Source organism: Pararge aegeria, chromosome 5, assembly GCF_905163445.1.
Source record: "Pararge aegeria chromosome 5, ilParAegt1.1, whole genome shotgun sequence".
NCBI classification, from domain to species: domain Eukaryota; kingdom Metazoa; phylum Arthropoda; class Insecta; order Lepidoptera; family Nymphalidae; genus Pararge; species Pararge aegeria.
Genome location: NC_053184.1, coordinates 7,168,228 through 7,194,677, shown reverse-complemented (window position 1 = coordinate 7,194,677; position 26,450 = coordinate 7,168,228). Strand labels below are relative to the sequence as shown.

Sequence of the window (26,450 nt, the reverse complement as noted above, 5' to 3'; positions counted from 1 at the left end):
AGAGGACCAAAACTGTCTCTCCTATGAGAGGCGAGGCCTCTGCCCAGCAGTAGGACGTTAATAGGCTGCAAATGATGATTATGAATACATGTTTATTCATTATTCTTAGAAAGGGCCATAGAATAAACTTTTCAAACCACTGACCACAGACCTAATCGAACTTGGTACTAGATCTGTACCACTAGCAAATAAATATAGGTTTAAACCTCAGATAAAATCTAACCAACAAGTCAATTCTTTATATTGTCTTTGGCAAAGTCTAAGATGTTAGCAAGTTATCCTACTTGCCACATCCGGTCCGCATGCTTGATGTTTGTCACAAACACCAAACACAGGCCAAACACCGACTACAATCAATAAACACTAGGTACCATACAACATTAGTATATTCCGGGTTGTTAATATGGCTGCCGTGATTGTGGCAGCTAGAACTTGCGGGTTGACCTACGAGTATTGTTTTGCTAAACAACTTAAAAGCAAGAAATAAATATTATATATATTTTTAAATTGGTGCCAAGTAAATTGTAAAAATTACTAAGTGAGAGATAAATTTTGTATACCGTTCCCTTAATTTCGTAGCAAGGAAAGTAGGTACTTAGTATTTTTTATATTTTATTAAGACCGACATTAGAATGTAGTAAATATTTGTATCTTTCAACAAAGTCGGTTTTTTTAGTAAATTTTTTTTAAAGATTTTTCTAGTTAAATTTTCGGGGGTAGGTTTGCTTATCACTCATAAACTTTCAGAACATGTTGCTTTCCCCAAAGACGGGTGTTAATGGATGAGAAGTTCTCCTGGCACTTTAACATCAGATGCTTTATTATGATGAGCGTGAAATTCTTATTACCTCTAGTAAATCCGAACGCAGCGCGCAAGCTTGCGCGGACTACTGATTTCTAATAAGCCTTTGGATGCGTCGAAAAGGCGTTGGTCGAAAATCTTTGATTTGTGCAAAAAAACCGCCACCGACGCCGATCACTGACAAACACTAACAAATATCGGCAAACAACCATCCACACGTTCGTGTTTGTTGTTTGGTGTTCGCTATTAGTCTTTTTCTAAGCCTATTGAGACGGCTCCGCATCAATTTTTACTCGACAATGCACCGGAATGCTAAAAAGTTGCCACGACTATGTTGGTAGGGTGGTAACAAACCTCCCACCAGACAAAAATTAACCGGACAGATACCTAACTATGTACGAAGCTATAGTGGAGAGAAGTAGTGGAGTGGGAGTCCCCTTGATGTTTTGCATAGACCAAAGTTATTTCATGTCGATTTAATTGAAACATAAGTGGAACACGTCGTTAGTGAACAATAGTATACCATAAATTTAGTGTGCTTAGCAAGATAAGGTAGGTCATTAATATGAATGTGAGTGAGAAACAGAAAAGGTCCTAGCACAGAACCTGAGGGAGACAAATTTTTTTAACTGATCCGTCAGACTGCTTCCCATTTGGCGCCTAATTTTTTTGATTTTATTATTCAAATAGCAAATAAATAGTTCCCTGAATGTGTAATATTTTTTTGTAGTATTAATTGACGGCTCAAGCACATGGCCCATCTGATGGTAAGTGGAAAACAGTGGCGTGCAAATAGGGTATGCTGTATGCACCGGGTATGCAATAAAATAATAAAAAAAATCTCCAGTACGAGAATCTCTCTCATAAAAACTTAAGGGTAGGTTTCTTTATTCCACTACAAATTAGCCCCAGACTAAAATCTCACCTGGTGGTAAGTGATGATGCTGACTAAGATGGTAGCGGGCTAACCTGTTAGGGAGTATGGTAGTCATACCATTAATCTAGGTAGAAACACCTAACATCGCACTGGAACACTAAATCGCTTGGCGGCACGTTTTTATCGGCTGGGTGGTAACTAACTACGGCCAAAGCCCACCAGACCAGACCAGAGAAAATTCAGAGATTATAAATTCCCAAATTGCCCCTGCTGGGAATCGGGGCCAACCCAGGCGAAAGTTGCGCCAGGGAGGTTAAGGTTTTTATATACTCTTATAATGCCTATCCTTAAGTTTTTAATAACTCTGCAGATGTTCTTCATTTCATATTAGTACATATCCTTTGCATACCCTATATGCACGCTACTGGTGGAAAACAACCGCCAACAGAGCAACACTTCACAGGGCATACGCCCTGCAACATGCCGCCCGTTGTCCATCAATTCTAGACGTAAGTTTTTAATAACACGTACTGCACATGTTCTTCATTTCATATTATTTGCTCGCTTAGTACATATCCTTTGCATACCCTATATGCACGCTACTGGTGGAAAACAACCGCCAACAGAGCAACACTTCACAGGGCATACGCCCTGCAACATGCCGCCCGTTGTCCATCAATTCTAGACGTAAGTTTTTAATAACTCGTACTGCAGATGTTCTTCATTTCATATTATTTGCTCGCTTAGTACATATCCTTTGCATACCCTATATGCACGCTACTGGTGGAAAACAACCGCCAACAGAGCAACACTTCACAGGGCATACGCCCTGCAACATGCCGCCCGTTGTCCATCAATTCTAGACGTAAGTTTTTAATAACTCGTACTGCAGATGTTCTTCATTTCATATTATTTGCTCGCTTAGTACATATCCTTTGCATACCCTATATGCACGCTACTGGTGGAAAACAACCGCAAACAGAGCAACACTTCACAGAGAAACATTTACTAGAAAACGCGTTAAGTACCAAGGCTTCAAATAAAAATAAAACAATACTGTCCCTTTTTTAGAAATCTTTAATAGGAACAATTCCGTCATTCATTTTTATGGTGTATAAGCGTCACCCGCATTGGAAACTTTGAAAAGGAATAATTTTTCCCGTATTTGCAATACTAATTATTCAAGGATGCGTAGCGTGATGTTATATAGCCCACAGATCCTTTATAAATCCAACACAAAAAGATTTTTCCAATTCGAAGCAGTAGTTCCTGAGATAGGCGCGTTCAACAAAACGGACTGTTCGCTTGCTTCATAACATGTGTTGTATTAGATGTATAACAAGTGTTTTTTTTATATTAAGTACCTTTAAAGACTAATCTTCCTTCACGGCAGAGCTTCGAACGTTTCTAAATTTAAAAAGTGTTATAGATTATCGGGCACATTTTCCTCTAATTAACATAGAGAGATACCTTGAAGTTTCTCGGAGACTCGAATGTTTACTAAAAAGCAGTGTAATTAGCAATAAACATACTAAGACACGAAAATTCACACGCATTTTAAAATATGTACGCAAAATAGGTAGCATTGATAACTATTGCTATAAGCATTGGATGATTGGACGCTAGCTGCGCGTGCCCCGACGCAGCCGTACGTCGGATTTATCCACGAAGAATCACGATTCACTATTCAGTCGTGGTCGTGCTCGTGAGTCGATCTACAGAGGCAATTTCTAGTGATTGTGTTTTCGGCGTCGCGGCAACACTTGCGTCTTTATAATAAACATCAAACAAATTAAAATGCTGTAGAAGTATCAATTAAGTAACGTTTTCATAAATTTATTAACCGGATTAATATTTATGGAGAAACTTATAATCTAAAGGAAGATGTGACGTGCTAGTGAAAGTCGGATTTATGTTTCAATTAGAGATGAGGACCTTTATGGGCCCATAGCAGATCTACATGATTTTAAGCTTTAAGGTAAATAATATTTACAAGTAACTAAGTAAATTGTTTAATGTTTATGTTCCGTTTTATTTTTTAAATTAGCTACAAGAAGTACATTGAAACTCGCCCTTAAAATTGCAAGGTATGGTCAGCATTTTAGTATAAAATATTAAATTACAGTTATTATATAATTGGAATAAACTATATTTTACTATGGTACATAGTAAAATATTTATTTATTTAATTTGTTATTAATAATAAAATAAAATTATTTCGTGATTAAATGCTTAGATTGGTACCTACTTATGAAAGAAAAGTTCAACGTTCAAAGCTAAAGAATGATGATAATGATAAACAAAAACTCTGCGGCTCTGTAATATTATAATACGTGCCTACCTAGACATACCTACGTAGATATAAATTAGTCTTAGCCTCTTTTCTATATTTTAAGAGTCCTTTGGCGAGCATCTGGGCACACTAATAAGTCTTTTAATTATGTATGTACAAAAAATGCCTATCTTTACTCTGGCATTATAAAACATTGGAGCTATTTATGCCATTAACTGTAATTCTACATTTCAATTCACATGAAGTTCTTCTTAAACAAGTCTCGCTATTCTTAGAAGCTGTTAATGTAGGACTGGATTCCAAGACCTAGACTCACGTAGTGGAATTTTAATTTAATGTAAAATACATTATCATGAGAAAGTTTCACTGAAAATAAACAATTGAGGTAGGTACCTACCGCTTTTAAGCTACAGGTAGGTCGTAAGATGAGCAATGTAACGTGTACGCCATGAATATAAGTTTTCAAAAGTAGGTAGGTAGGTACTTAATTTTGGAATAAGTTACATATATCTACAAATCCTACGAACTATATTGAAGGTAAGGCATAATTCGATATCTTAGGTGCAGTGAAACTCCTACGATTATACGACAGTCTTGGAATACAAATATATATAGCAAGATTATAAATTCACTTACATCATTTTGTAGGTACCTATATATGCAACGATGTATAACTGCTATGTTGTACACTTTGGCACTATGTTTCGGTATTAAATTACCTTGCAAATTGAAAATAAAGTTTATGTAAGACCAAAAAAACGTAGTATTGTTTTTAGCTTAACGTTTTTTGGCTTAATCTTATATAGGTACACGAAGTACCTTCACATACATATAGAACGTGAACAGACCCAAAAAAGTTGATTGAACATTTTGCTAAATTTATTAACTCCTGATAGGTAGTATTAGAATCGCTGGCCATTTTTAAACATTGATTCCTTCCTGATTTATCATCAGATTAAGATTTTTTTATAATATTTACTGCAGAAAACATTCAGTGGACTTCCAAAGGTTTCATCAGTTTAAGTTTACCATATTATTGCAGAATCTATACTTAGTATAACTTGGCACACTAAAGGTACATTAAAGTAGAGTAGACAAATTTGAGATATTAAAAACTCAAATGTAAAGAGCTCATAATCCTCAAACAGATTATATTTTCAATAAATATTGCGAGTAAACTGTAAGTTAAAGGAAACTGCATTCAAATTGATCGTATGGCAGGGAGCTGACCCAAGCTGCACAAGACTGTGGTATTTGGAACCCCCACAACGGACCAACGTCAAGCAGTGGACGTCCATTGGTTGACATAATGATGATAATGACACTGACACGCAGAAAAAAAGAACAATCCGTTTTTTGTAACTTTTTATGTAGAAACGTTCCAAAATCAAATATTGACTTGTTGCATATCACATTTGCTTAAAGTCCTCCTGTTTGTTCAGGTAATGCGAGGAGAGATAGCAAAGTTGTGTTTGGTGATCGCTACCCTGGCGCTCGAGCCCGCATCGGGCGAAGGCGCGTGTGAGCGGGGTCGCTCTTGGTGGCACCGGCAGCGTGGCGCCTGCGTGCCCTGCACAAGGTGTGACCCACGCCGCTTCGTCGTCAAGTTCCCCTGCGAACTGCACCGTGACACCATCTGCCAGCCTCTTCATGAGGTCCGCATCTGGCCTTTTAACACAGAAAATGACAATGATACAAGTGAAACTGCCAGTGATTATGAGTATTACGAGTACTCGGACTATAGCGGTGAAGTGAAAGATGAACTCGAGTGGGATGTACAGACCTCGACACTGACTGTCGCTGTAAGTGGGTGTTTAGTGTTTTTTGTGGTAGTGCTTACGTTGACGCTGTACCACGCGAAGCAATGGAGGACGTTGAAATTAGCGTTAAAATCAGGTAAGCTATCCAACCAATTAGCATGTAATAGAATTGTAGCAAAATAGTTTTAGTATCCATGTTTCAATAAAACCTTCAACTGGCATTTTACCGTACACTGATAAACATGATAAAAGTTGGCTACGGTCCATGATAAATCTAGCCTATGTAGGTATATTGCACGATAGTTAAATGTAAATATCTCAAAATACATAGGTAGTTTTAACTCACATCAAAGAAAGTAGTTAGTGACGTCTTCGAAAACATATTTAGAACATGCTTAAAACCTTTTAGATTATGATGAATGAAATCTTCTAAGAACCAGGATAATTTATTGAAAATATCTAAGATTTTTACAATAACAATGTAGTCGTAAGCATATATAGACGAAAATCATCAAGATTCCAATATTCTGACTAAATGGCAGATAAATTTTAAATCACGAACTATGTAAAATGTTCAAGAAAAACCCAGCAGTTAACGCATTTTGACCTTGTAGGCATACAAGGTACGGACAGTAAATTTGGCAGTAGAATTATTATTTTACCATATACATATCTTGATAATGTTCTTTCAGTCACGGATGGACAAACACACATGATTTAGGTACAACATTCGTTTCAATAACAGTTTGTTTATTCAGGACACTGATGAACGAACGACCTCCATGGAAGTAGATATAACTGCGGACAGCGCTTGGCTACTAGTTGTACTTGTATATATGTAGCCAGCTCTAACGAAACTGACGACGCTTATTGAATATCAAGAGATGAAGCGATTAACATCTCTGACCTTAACGTTAGACATCTTGTCGCATACAATATTTTATAGATAATTCCCAGTACGACTAACATAACCGACACAAGAATATTTCATATTATATTGTCTCAATAAATAATATCGCATCGTCATTTTTTTACAGCAATTGCGTGCGGCTATACAAGCGTCACGTTGCATGCCTCGAGGTCTTGTTGTCCTCTTATCTAATATTGACACATCTGTCGTGACACCGTATTATAACATATACCTTAGTTCGGTACTAGTAGTGCTTTTCTTTTACTTTACCCTGTTCTTAAGGCTGACTACTTACTTTATTAATTGGCCTGAACATTATGAATTGGATTGGAATTAGTCCATGTCTTTTAACAAACAGTTAATGTAAGAAACCGTGACTGTAAAATAGCTACGTTGAATGCTAAGAGATTTTCAAAACTACCTATTTGTTATATTATGATTTTGAAAAGTGCCAAATTTATTAATAGTTTATAGCACGTTCACAAGCATTATTATCAAAAATGCGACGACAAAGAGAAGCAATTCACAACTCACTAAAAGAAGAATGCTCTAAAAATTAAACAATTCTGTGCTACTTTAACAATACTAAAATATATCTGCCAACTCGAAGTTTGTGCGAAGCAGGTCGCATTTCGTAATTTTTCTATACACTAGATAAGAACAGTTTATCAGTCTTATGCTTTATATTCAAAGTATATTTTTTTTGGAGTAAACTTATTCTACTGTATACATTTCAAGTTGATTGTTGAATTATTAGTCGTTTCTCCCAGCCACCCACAGAAGGCGCCATGAATCAGTACGACTCCACATAGACTAGCCCACACATAGTTTGAGTGCGCTTTCACACCACATCGTAAATCTAGCTTTGGCTCGGCTCCGTAGAGAAGACGCCGAGAAACGCAGGCGCAAGTCCACGTAAACAATGCGAGTTTGTTTAAACATGTGCGGTACTAATTTTGACCTGCGTGGCCGGCCGCCTTCGGAACAATAGCTAACGGTGTTTTTTGTTTGTATTTACTTATACCAAAACGAGAATACAGTAGCGGGCTTCAATGCCCCATTTGTTTTCTACTTTTGTTTCTATGTTTTTAACTGGCGACGAGTTTTATTGATATTTCACTAATAATAGTTAGATTCATAGTGATAAATACGTTTCAAAGTCTTTATTGGGAACATGCCTTACGGAAAAATTGAAAGTTTCGATTTGTCATCGCGAAAGTGGACGATATACGTAAATCGTGTAAAACAATTTATCGCCTTGAACGAAATTAAAAATTCTCTGCATGTTGCCACGTTAATAACGGTAGTTGGAGAACCAACCTACGATTTGATGTGTGATTTGTGCGCGCCCGATAAACCGGAGGATAAAACGTTCGACGTACTGGTTGAAATAGTAAAGAAGCATCTAGAACCCAGGCGTTCGGAAATCGCAGAACGGCATATCTTTCGTCAGCGGCGACAAAAGCCGGGTGAAGATTTGAGTTTGTATTTACAAACCCTTAAACATCTGGCTAGTACGTGCAATTTTGCTGAAAAATTGGAAGAAAACTTAAGAGACCAGTTCGTCTCGGGGCTTGTTAACGACGAGATGCGAAGTCGTATATTCGCGGAAACGGACTTGAACTACAAGAGGGCAGTGGAATTGGCGCTGGCGCTGGAGGCGGCGGAGCGGCACGCGGAGGCGAGCGGCTCGAGCGGCACGGCGCCGGGCGCGGGCCCGCACGGCGCGGCGGTCGCGGGTGGCGCCGGCGCGGCTCCTGTACAGGTGCATAAGCTGGACGCGGCGGACAGCGGCGGGCCGCGCGGCGCGCGTCAGCGGCATTGCTGGAGGTGCGGGCGGCAGCACCCGGCCGAAAGGTGCAAGTTTCGGCAATATACTTGTGATCTGTGCATGGCGAAAGGCCATTTAAAGAACATGTGCAAAAATGTGAGTGAGCGTCCTAGTCAGTTTACGAAGAAGAAGAAGAATCAGTTTTTTTTAGAAGCTGAAACGGAGAACGACGATAGTGATTTTTATAACATACAGGTCGATGGCGTTGCGGATAAACCGTATGTAGTACAAATTTTTATACAAAGTGTACCTATAAATTTTGAAGTCGATACGGGTAGTAAAATATCAGCAATCATTGAACATATGTTTAAAATGTATTTTCAATCTTGTGAAGTGTTTGAATGTAATTTAACCTTAAGGTCCTATACGGGGAATGTGATCAAACCCATCGGTTTTATTAGAGTTCTAGCGCGGTATGTTAATTGTAATGGCGAGGAGCGCACGGCGCGGGCGCTACCGCTGTACGTCATACCGGGCGGTGGTCGGCCGATACTAGGCCGGGCGTGGCTGCGACATTTACAGCATAAGGTTAAATCATTTGGGACAACCGAACACGGTTAATGAGACGGAGCAGATAATTTTAAATTTTAAACAAGAATTTTCTGATGTTTTTGCCCCCGGATTGGGTACTTGTACTAAAAAGTTTTCGTTACGGCTGAAAGATGATGAACCAGTTTTTCATAAAGCACGCAATCTACCGCTAGCGTTGCGTGAACCTGTAGAAAAGAAGATTCAACGTTTAGTTAGTCAGGGCACTATTGTCAGAGTGGAAAATTCGGATTATGGGACCCCAATCGTCCCCGTTATCAAGAAATGTGGCAGTATTCGAATATGCGGCGACTATAAGGTCACTATCAATCCTAAATTGAAGCGCGAACCGTACCCGTTGCCGCGTATTGAAGAGTTGTATAGCATACTGAGCGGAGGGATTTTTTTTAGTAAGATAGACTTGGCTCACGCTTACGAACAGGTAATTTTAACCGAGGATTCCCGACCGTGCACAGCAATCAGTACACATGTAGGCACTTTTCAGTATATTCGTACCCCGTACGGTTTAAGTTGTATACCGGAAAAATTCCAAAAGATGATGGAGGAAGTAGTAAGAGGGGTACCGAATACGGTCGTATTTTTGGATGACATTTGCGTTGCGGGTGCTGACTTTAAAAGTCATCTCCGGAACTTGCGTGAGGTATTTCAGAGGTTGCAAAAAGTAGGGCTAAGAATCAAGTTTGAAAAATGTGAATTCTTTAAATCAGGCGTCTGCTACCTCGGTCATATTATCGACAGGGACGGCCTACGGCCGGACCCCAAGAAGATCAGAGCCATTGCCGAATCACCCCGTCCCACTGATGTTCAACAGCTCAAGGCGTTGGTAGGTCTCGTTAACTATTACGGAAAATTTATACCTAATCTGAGTAATTTATTACATCCACTTTACGAGCTATTTAAAAAAAATCGTCCTTGGAACTGGAGTGCAAATTGTGAAATGGCCTTAAAGAAAGTAAAAAATATTTTACTTAGCGATAAAATCTTAGCTCACTACGATCCCACCTTGCCTATAGTGTTGAGCGTGGACAGCAGTGCTTACGGGGTCGGGGCGGTGTTGGCGCACCGGTACCCGGACGGCTCGGAGCGACTGATATGCTGCGCGTCGCGAACTCTGAACGCGGCGGAGAAATCGTACAGCCAGCTCGATAAGGAGGCACTGGCGATATTTTTCGGTGTCACAAAGAATCACCAGTACCTTTATGGTAGAAGTTTTGTTATTCGTACGGATCATAAGCCTTTGTCCTATATTTTCGGAGAGAAACTGGGTATCCCACAGACGGCAGCCAGCCGCTTACAGCGGTATGCCGCTCGGTTGGCCGCTTACGACTATACCGTAGAGTGGGTCAACTCTGCACAGAACGGGCCCGCGGACTGTCTCTCGCGGTTGCCATTACCTCAGAACGGCAATGATAACTCTGTGGATGCATATTCATATTTGTGTTTTTTTAGAAAGCGCGTTCCCTGTGAATCATAAAGACATAGCGGAGGCGGTTAAAATAGATCCCGTTTTGCGAAACGTTTATAAATATATAATTTTCGGTTGGCCTTCAAATACAGATGTCGTTCAAGAAAAGCCTTATTTTAATCGCAAAGATAATTTGTACGTAGACTCTGGTTGTATTATGTATAACTATAGAATAGTCATACCGCCCAAGTTCCGCCAATATATTTTAAACGAGTTACATGAGGGTCATTTAGGGGTTGTCAAAATGAAAAACACAGCCCGGAGCTACGTATATTGGCCGGGCTTGGACGGTGACGTTGAGCAAATATGTAAAAGCTGCGCGGCGTGCCAGCAGCAGCGCGACGCGCCACCGCACGCGCCGCTCACGCCCTGGGAGTTCCCCGCGCGGCCCTGTCAGCGCTTACACGCCGACTTTGGGGAATACAACGGGAAACATTACTTAATTATTGTTGATGCGTACAGCAAATGGATTGAAGTTTTTCAATTAAATAGTACTGCTGCGAAGTTCGTAATTTCTAAATTTAGAGAAATATTTGCTCGATTTGGTTTACCACTTCAAGTCGTCACAGATGGGGGGCCTCCGTTCGGTTCCCATGAAATAAAGGAATATTTTAATAGGAACGGTATCATCCATAACATCACTAGTCCGTATAGACCTAAGGGCAACGGCGCCGCCGAGAATGCTGTTAAAACTGTCAAACGCTGTATTAAAAAGGCTTGTTTCGAAGGGGTAGAAATCGATGCTGCAATAAATAAAATGTTGTTTAATTATAGAAACTGCGAGCAAGCTACTACCGGCGTAGCACCAGCAGTAGCATTGATCGGACGGAGATTGAGGGGTCGTTTGGATATTCTACGGCCAGATGTTGCATCACGTGTCCGCAGTAAGCAACTTGTGCAAATTGAGCGCGCTGGTGGCACGCAGCGTGAGGTTCAGCGTGGAGATAATGTGTTTATTAGAAATTATGGCAGAGATAAAACGAAGTGGGTTGAAGGTCAGGTGAGCGATCAGGTAGGGCCTTCTTCGTTTGAAGTTAATGTGCCGCATGGCACGGTAAGGAGGCATATTGATCAAATTATTAAACCTGCTAGGGCCTCTAAGCGCTACTCGCTCACATGCACCTCCAAAGACACCAATGGTGACATGACGTCAGACTTCGATATTTTACCCGAGCAACCTGTGACGGCACAGAATTCAGAAATAATATCGGGACCGGAGAGGAAGGATCACAGTTCTGACGTTCAGTCTGTTGTTAAAGATCAGGTAGAGGATGATAAGTACGAACTGGCGTCCACCTCCCCAGTGCCGGTAACGGTAGAGAGAAAATGTCATGGTCTGAGACCCCTTCGTCATAGATTAAATTAAGTTCATATTTATCTCTTTATATTAATATTATTTTTTGTATTACAAAAACACCATTGTAATTAAGTAAGGAGGTGTTGGGTAGTTCCATAAGTAATTATGTATGTACCTACATTTGGTCTCATATTAAATCAGTCTGTTATCCACTGCCTGGTTTTATTGCGTCATACGTAACTAATTGTAGTATACTTTCATTAAAAAAATAGTTTTTGCGCATTATAAACAAAAACTATTTACGGTTCGTTTTTAAGATTATTAACAAATTATCAGTGTCAACAAACTATTTCTCTTGTTATTAGAGGTAGAGATATAGCTACGTTGATGGCACGCAAGCGACACAAATTCAACAAACCGTGGAGTTTAAAAATCCTTACAAAATATTTATGAGCAGCAGTGGAAATCGATCGATTGATATGATTAGGCTAACTGTATTAATTGATGAGTATTCAAAATATCAAAAAAGGCAAGTGACCGAAAACGATGATCAATTAATATTCAAACTGTAAGGTGTGATGTTTAAAGTACCTGTAAAAATGTCTTGACAAGCAATAAACTTTCACTTGACACAGTTTAGTCTTATCGGATTTCATCGTTTCTGGGTGATCCACCCAATATTTTAACCATTTAAATTTCTAATGCTATAACTTATTATATACTTGTTACAGCCTTCTGAGGTAAATGCTAATACCTACACAACCGGCATTTCCATAAAATTCAGACAAAACTTTTCCAAAATTTACTCTTTGCGTACGCTTTGCTCGGAGCATCAAGCAATGTTAACTAATTGCAGCATAAAGATTTGTGTGATTTTTATGGACATATTGCAATTTAAGCATGTATTCTTTGTTTAGGATGACTTTCCTTGAAGTAACGTCTGCTTCTATTCAAGGTTTTTTTTTGTTTCATGTAGATGTACAAGATTTATCAGCTAAGCTGAAACTGATGGAAGCGGGTGCAGAAACGCCGGCCGAGCCGGTACCCACCGATCATCACATCTACTGCAATATACACGTCGGCAAAGATACTTTGTTAGGTGAGGTATGCATTGATTTAATTTGTAATAAAAATTACAAAATTTAAACTATCCATTATTACTGAGAATGACATTTCTTAGCTTGGACAGCGCAAATCAATCGATTTGATTGGTTAAGCAATGTGAATCCAAATCGGTCGTTTGTTAGGTACCAATAAGACTATTGGAATCGGATTTAAAGTTTGTCATCATTACAAGTCATTATACAAGTTCACTAACCTTCATAACAATAGGGGTCTTGGCTTTTTATCCCTCTTTCATAAGTTATTGTGCCCACTATTGTTTAATTTGGCTGAAATAACACAATACCTACTTTCGGAGGGCTTATACAACTCTGTCTACAAAAAAAGTCTAGATATTCTTTGAATATCCAAATAGAATATCTGTAAACGAGAAGCTGTTAGAACCAATAACAACTGACACTATGTACATCATCTCAGCCACGATCACTCTGCCAAGAGTACACAACTGAGGCTACGAAACCTGATGAACTATAAATATACACCGCCGCCCGCAACAATGACCTTAGTAACAAAGTTAGTCTTTAATTCTAAAAATAAGCAGACGCGTAAAGTAAACTAATGACGTTGCGCAGGCATTAAGGATGAAAATAATAAGTTCCTGAAAAGGAATGTTTACGGCATCGTACTGAGCTCGTAAGTCTTTAGCTGGCACGCAGGCTGGCGAGATTGCCTACAGGTTAAAAGCAAGGATTACTGGCGGCATGCCAGTGATTGGATCGAGTTTAACGTTTAAAATAAATACGCGTGGGTGCGCACGTTCAGTCAGTTTTACTTTATATCAGGGGTCACATTGGTACCAAAGAAAGTTTGAGGTAATACTTATGATTTATTTACTTGAAAATAGACAAATTGTTAAGCAAAATCATAAATTAAATTATAACATTTAGTGATAATTTTTACTTTACTATTTTTTTTTTTTAAATATATACAAAAAACCATGGCCGTCAAAAGTCTATTTATGGGCATGGTGCACAAAACAAGGGGAATTATGCCTCTTGCCTAAACACTAAATAAGCTTTTGGATTAATGTTCGGGATTAATGTAACATATTAAACGTTGTTTGTTTTGTAAAAAAGTTGTACTTACTAATAACTGAGTATTTGCGATTTAAACTGATATTTTGATGACAAAATTATTATTTTAATCATATGATTGAAATAAATTGTTTTGTTGACTATAACGCATATGTTGAGTAGTTCAGATAGCCGTATTAGTATTTCGTCTACAAAATCTCTTTACTGGTTACTTACTTTTACAATTGCAATAAGAAATTACTCAAGTTATCTTAAAATCATATTTACCAATGCATATATATAAATATATATGCATTGGTAAATATCTAATTTAAAACCTCATAGTTAATGTTTTTCTTAGGATGTAGACTAAAAAAATTAGAACCAAAAGGCAGAAAGTCGATAATCTTTTTAAAAGTATTCCAGAAAATTAATTAAAAACACTTTTATATAATACATATCTCATATTGTAAACAAGCATTTCTAATAGTAGATATATTAAAAAAAATCCTTGTTACAGATTTCTGACATAAAATAGCAGATGTTAAAATAATGTCGGTTGTACGGATCATAGTATTTTAATCAATTGGAACTAATCACGAGACGCTCATCGTCCAGCAATTTCATTCGTTAAGCATAATAAAGTAATTGGGTATTAACCATATATAATGGTCCACTTGTTCGCGACAAAAAGGTTGTGAAGTTAGTTAAAAGATTGATACGGATATGAATATGGAGTTAAAATTATTTATCTTTTCATAAACTTATCACTTATATTCATCCTTAAGATCCCTTTTTTTCTGTTGACTCTACTTTGTTTTATTTTTAATTTAGGAAACGTTCCTACGCGCTATTAATTAAATTATATCAAAACGTTAAAGTAATACTGCTCATCTACTTGTTTACTACAAGGGGATGGGACATGCTAACGTTCCCGTTGTTTAGAGGCCTCTAGTCCAGCAGTGGATTTTAATTTAAAAAAACCATTACTGATGGTTGACCACAAGTTACCAGTTTAAAAGCATCATTTGCCTGGTAACGTCCTTCTGCTAAGCGCAGGCCGCCGATCTTTTAGGAGAGACGGTTTGAGTGCATAGACCCACAACGCTACTCTAATGCGGGTTAGTGGATTTTAACGACTAATAATAACCGGGCTGACGGCTTTCCGATAGAATTACGTTAAATTTTACAACATTATTACAGCAATTTTATAAAGTGGGTAAATAACCAAACTTTTGATAATATTTAATTGATTAGGATTTTACAAATACCCTAATAATATAAGTTAATAGATAGTTTTCAAGAAACAATTAAAATTATATTGGATTAAAAACCAATTTTCATGAAATTGAGTTGGTGGGTATTTTGATATAAATAAGACTGCGTTATCGATAATGCAAAGATACCTCCCGGTGTATTTAGTCGTTTATCAATATATTAATCAGCCCTAACACAAGTCATTGTCCATCGATCAAACGCACTTCTCGAGTGGAGCGTCGCACGTGCGTTCATTTAGTCGTCATTTGTAATGCAAGCTTGTCTACCGGGCGCATCGCACCGCTTCCGGCCCCAAGGGTTTTCACTCGCCGCCGGGAAGCCTCTCACTTCCTGCTTCGATTTTTGACAATAATTAACGATAAACAAACATCGATCGAGGATTTATTGGGTTGTTGAACTGTGCTATAATATATCAAGCAGTTGCCTCTGGCACCCATACGAAAAAATATTTGGACTCATTTTAGAAAAAATGAGACACGTGTTCAATCGCTGCTGTGGATATTACTATTCTACTCCTCTTTTATGTACCCAACCAAATTTCTTTAAGGTTGCTTAGGAATTAGGATTCAACTCTCTGGAGTTCAGATGGACTTGCGGCCATCTAAAAATTATGGTATGACAAGTGTAAAAATAAATTAATAATATATGTAGTGTATGAATATAACCTATCAGTGGCTCAACTCCTTTTTAATGCCCACATATTTTTTTATACGCTAACAAGCGCAAAATTCCGACCTTAATAATTATTTTTAACTCTAATAGTAGAGGTGATAGCCCAGTTGTTAGGACTTTTCCAGCTCTAACTTTCTAAGTTATGTGCGCTTTAAGCAATTTAAAAGCAAGTGATTGCTTCAACGTTGAAGGAAAACATCTTGAAATCTGCATGCCTTAGAGTTCTCCGTAATGTTCTCAAAGGCGTGTGGATTGCACCTATTTGTACTGGGCCATCGTGGTGGACTGAGCCCTACACCCTTCCCACTGTTGGAGGATACTCGTGCCTTGTAGTTGGCCGATAATGGTTTCATCTCATAATGATGATATCTGATACAGAATGTACCGAAAGTAATACTCCAAAAAGTACTTAAGCGTTTTGCGAAAATTCTAGATAAAGTTCTGCTGTCGAACTTCCTAGAACTGAACGCTGTGGTCTTATAAGGTCCCACGTTCGATCCAATTGAGAAATTTACATTTCGCCTCGTCTGGTCTGGAAGCCTCGGCCGTGGATGTTATTGTTACTATTACCGACAAAGACGTGCCGCGAAGCTATTTAGAGTTCAAATACGATGCCGCGTGGAAAACGATTATGGAATGGATTTAATATATCTACCATACCCCTAAAACGAAAGCCATCTACTATTTAGACTGCATCATTACTATTCACCAGATAGCAACTCGCTAGGCTAGGAACTCGTTCGGAACGATGGGTCGGTACATGGTCGCCACCGTGTTGCCACATATTGCATATTATATCTAGGTATGCCTCAGAGGCAAAGGCATGCCTTTTTTAATTTCACGCCCGTAGAAAAATGTTTGCATTACCTTTTCCAAACTGTCGATATATATAAAAAAATTCACAAACATATTTTGAACTGACCTCAGTTAGATTTATTTTTATCGTAATCTCAACAAATTACCTACTAACCTAAACATTTCATTTTATTATTAGGCGAGAATGTATAATTTAATCAAGATACTATACGAGTATAAACACGAGCTGTGAAGACAAATGTTAACCACGTGCTTTACTACCTGCTTTACAACGTATAACCATAAAACTCGGACAGCGATTTATTATATGCACATATATCGTATAAAATATTTAAACGAAAAGAAGAGTTGCTAATACGTAACATATACTATACCCACCAGCTAGCATGGGCAGGAGATAATTATATCCCCGGGGATAAAAATTTATCTTCTCCCACACCTTTATCAACTCCCAGAGCACTGGCACACCAGTGGAAATTATATCTAAATAATACCTATCTGTGTAATAATAAACGGGGGTAAACTTTTCTCTTTTCTTTCTTTAGCAGGTGGACACGTTAATTATATCCCTTGTCAGAGGATATAATCGAGGAATATAATTTTTGTCTCCTACCGCGCTAGCCCTGCAGGGTGACGTACCTATCTCACGATAGGCTAGCGACTTTTGTTTTTTTATTGTATGTAAAAGTGACGTTTGACCAAAGCTAAGTTCGCAAGATCTACGCGTGTCGCAAGTTTGTTGTGAGATACATAATCACCTAGTCGATCCCTTACTCAAAAAGTCCTATGAACAAAATAGGACTGATAGAATATTTTGGCTTACCTTCTAAGATATGTAATTAATTAAAAGTTAATCAGTCCCTTCTTCTCAAATTAGCGGTACAATACAATAAGCATGTATAAATCAGTACGTTTTGTGAAAATCCTGTACCTACTTACTTTTAATGTTAGAAAAATAATTCTAATGTTGCCATCAATGAATTGTTAAAACTATAATTGAAATTGGCTCTAAGGTATCTTCATGCATTATACCTAGTCACGAAAGCGAGACTTCAGGGAGGAGGTATCCATTTGATTTTTCCAAACATGACAGCTAAACTAAGACGGAAGTGAATAAATGGCAGATGGCAATTATTTTGGGATGATGATAAAAGATAATGGGGCAGTACCCAGTTTATAAAGTTCGGTTATAAAACCAGACAATTGGTCACACGACACATCTTCGGTCACCATACGAGATGGGGCTTCGCGAGAATCTACTTTTAGAGTTTAGAAAGCAATACCTAATTTATATCCTGAAAGTTATCGTTGTTACTTATTTCTATTTAAGTTCCAACCTATTTTTAAAATAACTAGATAGGTAGGTACATTTGTAGCACTGCGAGTGGTCCCTGTGTATTATCCAAACGTCTTACATATTATTTATGAAATACAAGAGTGAAGAATACAATCAACTCTATTGACTCAGTAGTCCAAACTAATTATTATTCAACGTGGAGCACGCTTTGTGGGATAAAGCATCAGGCGGTATCCAGAGAAGTATCATTCTACTATGCTAATAAAATTGAATTCGGCGTACCGCGTACTGGCACGTTTTCTAGCAGTTAAAACCTTCTTGTTTAGAACAAATTTATACTTACCTTTATGATACAAGACTATGGTGGAATTTTTGATGGAGGTCAAAGCTCGTCAGTGGAAGTGCTACTGCCGTCCGCCATGCAGAATTGCTGTGTTTCTCTAAAGAGCGTGGTTGCCGGTGTTATTACAGCAGGGCGGCACTTTGTTATACGTACGTAACTACTTAGGTGGGATACGTAATTATCGAGGCACGAATTGCGAGTTAATAGCCTGATGCCGGAAAAACAGCAAAAATTGTGACATTTTTCAAGAACGTGTTTCAAAGCATTTCTTAGTCTGTGTTTTTCCTCGCAAGTGTGATGAAAAAGATAATACAAAGAAAAATGAAATGTATCACTTGTTTCATAATGTACCATATGTTTACAAAGAATCAGTAGGAATAAAGGGTAGTAAATAAAACGAACTCCAGTCACGTTAAGTCGTGACCACTTGTAGACATCGCTTGTGTTGTGCCCGACGATAATTTCTTAGTACCTCGATCGACACCTACTTACTTTTAAATTATTAATGCCCTAGGATATATACTATTATTATTTTCATCGATTTCAGACTTAGGAGCAGGATAATATTTGCGTAATTTCTGCAACTATCTGCTCTTATAACCGTACCTATATTCTATCATATTTAGTACCGCAGAAGTAGGTAAAGTCTTTACGGGAATCATAAAACCCGTGAATGGAGTACCGTCAGATAATTCGATCTCACGCCAATGACGAAAACTCATGCTCGGAGGTTACAGGATGCGAGCTATCTCGGTGCCAAATTTCGTCAAAATTGGTTCAGTTATTTAACCATAGGCAAATAAAATACGCTTAGCGCTTTCGCATTTAAAATATTTCTTTATTGAAATGAATAATTAAGGAAACTAAATCTCTGCATAATCACGGCATCAATAATTAAACACCTATAGGTGGTTATCGTTCCAAAAAAAAATATTTGGCAATAATATATTGAACAATAATATACTTAGCTTAGTTACAAAGTGGCAAAAAAAGGGACAAAAAGTTGCAAGTAACAACTGTGAAGCAAAGTCATTCGTAAACGCAAGACGACAAATTGTGAACAAAAAATTAGTTTTTTTTTTATTTCAATTGTATCTTGTCAGCGAAAACGCAGACGTATTTAATTGCCACATGTTTGGTTGAATATATATAATGCCTGCAGATGTACCAGGGAACAATTTGAGTTCAGAAATCCGGGCCGGTCCGGGATATCAAGGAAGGTCGCTTGAAAATCAGTGAACCGCTACTCCTGGATCAAGCTGAGTTACTCTGTTCGGAATTAAATAACACGACAGATATGTCTTCATTTGACGCATTTTTAGGGTGGTAACCAGCAACGGCCGAAGCCTCCGACCAGACTCGAGCAAATTCATAAATTACATATTGCCTAATTTCCCCAGCCGGTAATCGGTCCAGGTACCTCAAATTATAAAACTACAGCGTTCACTATTGCACCAGAGGTCTTCAAAAAAGAGAAATTGTTGATGAATGAAAGTACAGCTCGAATTATTACGGAAATGGGTTTAGAAATAAAATACTGAGTGTTCCCGACATTAATTAGTGGGATACACAAAAAATTCTTCAGCTTATAAATATGAACGGATGTAGAGGTAAAACCGTGCGTCACGAACGGCCCCATTTCTCTCGCCAGGAAATGGACCAAAAGCTTCCTTCGAGATGTTTGTGCAGTCAATAATAGACTTGATCCAATCTAAACTGTTTATTGACGTTCTATCATAAACGCCAGAAACTGACGGACTTACGAGTACGAACGGAACCAGTAGACACGTACATAATAATTTCAACTTCCACTTTACTGTAATAGCCGTACCTATTCCATATCAATGGCTATAGGTATTAGGTAGCATATTATAAAACATAATTTGCCATAAATATTTAGTTTACGATGGGTTAATACGTATTTTGTTTGAATTTGGTAAATAATTTCTAAAATAAAATGGATTATATCTAAAATAAAATGGATATATAGGTACTTAGTAAGAAACTTATGCGAGTGTACATGCATGTGGAGACGCATCAGTTAGCATGCGAACTCCGAAATCGCCTGCGATGTAGGTATATGTTTATGGACGAATTGTCCCGAACCCCTTCATAAAACCACATCGTAAGTACCTACGTATGTGTTACCTACCTCACATGAGAAAGGGTCATGAGAAACCGAGCCTGGCCAACATCGTGTTTAGAATCTCTAACGCGTCTGTGAATTTCCTTTCCTTTCCGGGCCACGGAAGTCGACACACCGAGTAGGTACTATATGGACATCTTCTTTACATGCAAAACGTTGATTGGCGAATCGTCGGCCAATATGTAATTTCAATACTCGGGTGTTGATCGTATCTAAATTTTCCACGTTAATTATTTTATTTATTGACCGATCCTTTATTTTAACTTCTTTGTGGTAAATAAATTCAGTAAATGGTTTTAAAAAAAAAACATAATATTTTGATGATATAAATAGACCATAGCCCAGAAATGGCGTGTAATGCACAAAATTATTCATCATCATCATCATACTCGTTTCAACCAATGGACGTCCACTGCTGGACATAGGGCTTTTGTAGGGAGTTCCACAATCCACGGTCCTGGGCCACTTGCCTCCAGCTTCTCCCAGCGACTCGCCGAGCGTTGTGATTATTGGCATAACTTTGTTATGGGAAACAAAAACCAACCACAAAATGATTATTACACTATTAAAATAAATAGCATGGGAATTATTCATTTAAATTTTTGATAAAAAAAAACTCTCATGTATGCCCATTTATTATATGATATAAATCGTAGAAGATGTCGGATATAGCATACAAACTCTTGCGTTTCCACCTAGAGGCTGCAAGTGCATTCGAATCAGTCGAAGAAATCGTCAATTTTCGTCTGCAATATTAAATCTAGTATTTATGTACACACGAGTGCTATAGGTTATTAGGGCATTCTACTATCACGTACTTTCAGTGATGCCGGGTCCCTATGCGAACGAGTCAAAGCGTTCAATTGCAGCGATCGACGTTGCACGTTTGTGGATGGCAGTTTTGAGCGATGGATCGCTACGAATTGCGTGCAATCGATCGTTGAGATGAGATCGCCCGTGAAGTGGGACCTAGGATGATGGTACCTACCTAGTACCCCCTTCTGTTCACAGGCGATGGTATGGTAGATATTTAAGCGTACAATATAAGATATTACAAGAATACTAATATTGGGAACAAGCCTCACTTAACGGTGAGGTCAGTGTTACATAAATGTGAGGTGAGTTTTAGAACAAATTATTGTATATATAATCTGCAATAATTTATATTTTATATTTACGTAGGATATAGTGCAGTGTGGTGACAGCAGCAGAATACAGTTATAATAACGCTTCCTTATCTCACTAAGGGAATATACCGGAAAACAAACAGCAGCGTCCTCACGGCTACTTGGTACTAGCATCTAACGCGACGATTGCCAAACCTCCTGTTGTGAGAGGCGATGTAAGATATTGATAGAGACAATCGACGGAAGCGCAGTAGTAAAATGCGTTATAGAGCAATATAATTGAGTATCGTGGAGGTCTACGACGACGTTGCTTGATGCAACTACAATTCTTACACATCTACGAGTATAGTGTGCATAAAATACAAACTCATTAATTCTCTGAACACGTTCTATTGTATCACACTTATCTGTGGGTGAGGTGTTCAAAGCACGACTAGTAAAAGAAACGCATTAAAATTGTTATAACAATTATTATCATGTGGAAGACTAAAAACATAAGCACTTTCCCAAAATATTGTAGGGAGGCAATGATATAAATAGATAAGTATAGTCCTGCAAACAGATATTTTTCACTAGTTAACCCACAAAAAAATCAGCGTCATCTCTTAGAAAGCGAGTATATCTACTTACAGCTTAGGAATCACTTGTTGCATTCAATTACCTAGTGAGCCTGTTTGGTGCTTTTTTAACGTTTAGCACCAAAGGATCGCTACTATTTTGCAAATTCTTCAACTTTATTAAAAGTGGTCAAAACCAGTGATTTACTATTTGGGTCTAAATGTAAATATTTTTTAGAGTACGGACTTAACACATCTGAATTTTCTGGCAACATTCTTAATAAGCCAATGATGATCCAAAATGTTCAGATCCAAAAATTCTTGTATCTGCAGATTTTTGATTAAGTATCATATATATTAGATAGATATTGATTTTTTATTAATTACAGTAGAATGAAATTTTTAGATAAATTAAAGAGTTGTAGCAAACGGGCAGGATTTAAATATTGTAGATTTTTTTTGTAAGTAGAAAAAGATTACTTAAATTCGAAAATAACCTTCATTCGTACCTATAGTAAATAGTAAAACAAAAATGTTTTGAACTTATAGATACACACTTAGTAAATACAAAGTACAGTAATGAATGGGCCTTGAGAGTCAATCAAAACAAGAGAAATGACAGACGCTGTGACTTGAGTTCGGCCCTTATCGTGCTTTAAATATCACGTCGGGCCACTCTGACTGAACGGCAAATGATTTATTATGTTTATGCAGCTCGTCCCTGGATCCATAAACGCGCCAATCGTTGCCAATCATTCGAACTTAAATACCTATACAAAGTGGAGGATTTGTGTTCTGCCGTTGTAGGTAGGTATGTTGTTTAGAGAAATAATTATTATTAGCGAGTAAAATCTTGCACCTATAGGAGCAATATAAAAATTTAGGGTAGCCAATGCTTATGCGTATGTATGAAGTGCACGCCACTGATGAGATTTACTACTGTTAGAAAGAATATAATATATTTATTAGATAACAAAACTACAACTGACAAACCATTACTCGCACACGCTCACGCCGCACTGGCCAAGTGCGGAATGTTAGTCTTCATGCGACTTTCAGAACTTTATGGACATACCAACCTACCTATCTCAGACAGGCAGTTTCCTTACGAGGTTTTCATTCACCGTTAAATTAATTATCTACTTGGTGAAATTTAATTGCTTTGAAATACACATATCTACCTAACCCCAGCCGGGCTAGCACAGGAAGGGGTCAAAATTATTTCCCCTGATTATATCCCCTGACAAGAGCTATAATTAACGTGTCCACCTTCTAAAGCATGGGAACAGGGAGTAGGAGAAGTTTACCGCCGTTTATTATCATACACATATTATTTGGATATTATTTCCACTTGTTTGCACAGTGCTCTGAGAGATGATAAAGCTGTTGGAGAAGATACATTCCTATCCTTTCCCCGGAGAGAAAATTGACTCCTGCCCTTGCATGGCTAATGCGTGCCGAGAATCGAACTTCGGCCCCCGGAGTGGGAGGCCGAAAGTTAAGTAACAGCCGGGACGAAACCCGGCTGTTACTATTAACCGACTGTTTAATAGACATTTTACAACAAAAAGGAAGATACTGCTTTACAAAATTAAATATTAATTCAGAGCTCTATAGTTGGTGACGGAGCTCTGTAACCATGAATAATATCTATTTTACTCTGTGGTCGCGACCCGCAAGCGTCTACTTAACTAGGTATTTTATTCTTGTAAGAATTATATTGTTCGTCTCGCACACCAGACAGTGCTGAGGCGAGCGTTTGAAGGTTAAATCATATTAAAACAGCGAGACTGGAGTTTAGATAGGAAACTTCCTGGAAACACCGACTAAAATAGGCGGTTCCCGCACGTTCCCGTACACTTGCCAATATCACGTCTGTTTATAAACACAACGTCGTTTTATAAACTAACGCCTACTCGTAAATAGAAACTTCAAATAATCAATTCCGGTAATCTCTTTTTATTGCACACCTACCTAAATTTCCAGAGCATAATCATCCAGTTTTTATTCATACTGAAAATTTATTTTAAGTATGCCTTCCTTGTATTTCAGCGCCTTTCTAATAAATTAATTTAAAGTAATTAATAATAATTATAATAATAATTAATTATTTCATATTTTAGTTTTAAATAGTTTATTTTAGGTTATATTTGTTAAATTAAATTAAATAAACTAAAGTTTTATTTAAAGTAGGTTATTAATAACATTTAGTATTAGAAAGGTGTATGTAAACCTTCCTGAAAGTGATATTTACGTTCTACGAAGGTATGCAATCTTGAGATATCGTTATAGCAATTTGGATTTCCGTGAGCTTTATATCTAACAACGTGAAATGCGAATGCCATCGGCAGCTGCGAGCCGTTTAGCATTCCACACGCGCACGAGCATGCCGTAAATTCAAATATGGTCGCAACAAACCGCAATTAGCATAAGCTCGTTTTGAAGACTTATTTTTATTGCGGTTGCAAGTTATGCAAGATCATCTTACGTTGCGGATGTATTGAGTAAGGTAAACAAACTAGGTAGGCCGTACAAGTTAGTCCTCGGTCGCAATTGCCACCTTTTGTGACCAACACGTCCTATGGTAATGTTCTTAGTGTTTATGTTTATTTATTTGTTACCATGCCTCAATCATTGGTCGAATGTTTACATAGAGGCAGCTGGCTTCTTGGAATCTGATATGGTCTACGATATCGCGTGCTGAATAACGATATCATCTCCCATATCAGGCTTCAATGATTCTCAGTTATAAAAAGTTTGATGTCATGCTTTATACACTATAAAAAATGCCAATTTGACGGACGGAGTTTATTCTGTAGAGTTATAAGGATTCGAACATCATCATACATCTAAATGAGGGCCCCGATTATTTATCTTAATATTATAAGGATACCTACCGAACTTAGCTCTTTTATGTCACAAAATACATTTAGTTTTTTTGCTTAAGAGAAAGCAACATTTTTTTAAGTGTATTCGATTTACCACCTATTACTAAAGTGCTTAATAAAATTGTTGCCCAGTTAATCTAACGATCATTTTAGTCTATTTAACTATAAACTTATTGGTAATCTTGCCATGATAAATCTAGTCTTTATCAAAACATCGCATGTAGGCGGAATATATCTCTCGAATAAATATATCCCACCATAAAGATGCGTAGGTATAGGCCAGCGTAATCTTTTCGGATAACTTAGTGTCTGCTCGGCCCAAGTCAAGAGTTTTTATAGAAAATAAACCTAGATATCTTTATCCGAGACCTCGATGCAGCAGAATGTCTATTTTCTCATTTACCACTGTATTAAATGGCCTTAACCATGCCTTGCAGTCATTTCCTAATTGACTTTTCTAATAAATATACTTGTTTGAGGGGTATGCAAGAGATTGCTACAGAAAGTTTACGTTGCAGGTTTTTTAATTATTTCTGTTTCTTAGACATTATTTTTTTTTTTGTTTTTGTTTCAGGTCCAACTAGTGGGAAAGGCTTGGGCAACGTGTACACAACACATGATAAATAATTAATTGATCACCACCGTAAAGTAACAATGCAAGTACAAAGAAATAGGAACCTCGCACATCACCTAGGAAGGAATATGAAATATTTTTGCAATTAAAATATATAAATTAAACAATTAAAGTGGTTTCATTTAAGAAATAATCCAAGTTTGTTTCGTGTGGCTAAGTATATAATAGACTGCCTCGTTGGTCCGGTGGTAAGCATGTTAAACTTAATTGTTAGATATTGTTTTTTCTTTTAAAAAATTTTCATTACCAGCCAGCCCGGAGTTCGGATATTGTCGGTGTCAACCTCAGTGCCTCGGAGAGCGCGTTAAGATGTCAGGCCCGGTTTTTATCACTTACTTCTGACCAGTCGTTAAAGCCCACAAACCAGCAGGGTGAATTTCGTATCACACGACAAGCTTGCATCGACATGCGTAAATCTCGCGATCTTTGCTGTCAAACGTCATTTTTGCATATAAAAAAAACAAATAGCCTGCCGCATTGGGATAACGAGGTTGGTCTATGCTCTAATACCGTTTCTGCTATCGGGAGGAGGCCAGTTCCCGACAGTGGGACGTGAATAGGCTGCGATTGATAATAATGATAGATATTATTCTCACAAGCCACCTATAGTCCATTCCTTTTTAAGAAGCGAAGTAATGTCATGTAATTTAATAAGATTTATTTTTAATTAATAATAAAAAAATGATACTTACCTACCTATCACATACATACATAACATATAACTTGATTTTTCCCTATTTTGAAAACATTCTCAAAATAGTTACCAAATTAAG

At 37.7% G+C, this 26,450-nt stretch overlaps 1 protein-coding gene across 3 annotated transcripts; it reads left to right on the top strand.

The window, feature by feature from the left end:
• Positions 1–432: 432 nt before the first annotated feature.
• LOC120623657 (tumor necrosis factor receptor superfamily member wengen) lies at positions 433–25,785 on the top strand. 3 transcript variants are annotated; one of them, XM_039889815.1, is made up of 4 exons: positions 433–591; positions 5,415–5,868; positions 12,761–12,888; positions 25,618–25,785. In XM_039889815.1, the coding sequence occupies exons 2-4, from the start codon at positions 5,418–5,420 to the stop codon at positions 25,672–25,674; spliced, it is 636 nt and encodes a 211-aa protein (XP_039745749.1). In that variant the 5' UTR covers positions 433–591; positions 5,415–5,417; the 3' UTR covers positions 25,675–25,785. The 3 variants fall into 3 exon arrangements, with proteins under 3 accessions (XP_039745749.1, XP_039745746.1, XP_039745748.1); XM_039889812.1 differs by lacking the exon at positions 433–591 and adding an exon at positions 3,334–3,657; XM_039889814.1 differs by lacking the exon at positions 433–591 and adding an exon at positions 3,342–3,657 and having other exon boundaries at positions 12,761–12,883.
• The last annotated feature ends 665 nt before the right edge of the window (positions 25,786–26,450 follow it).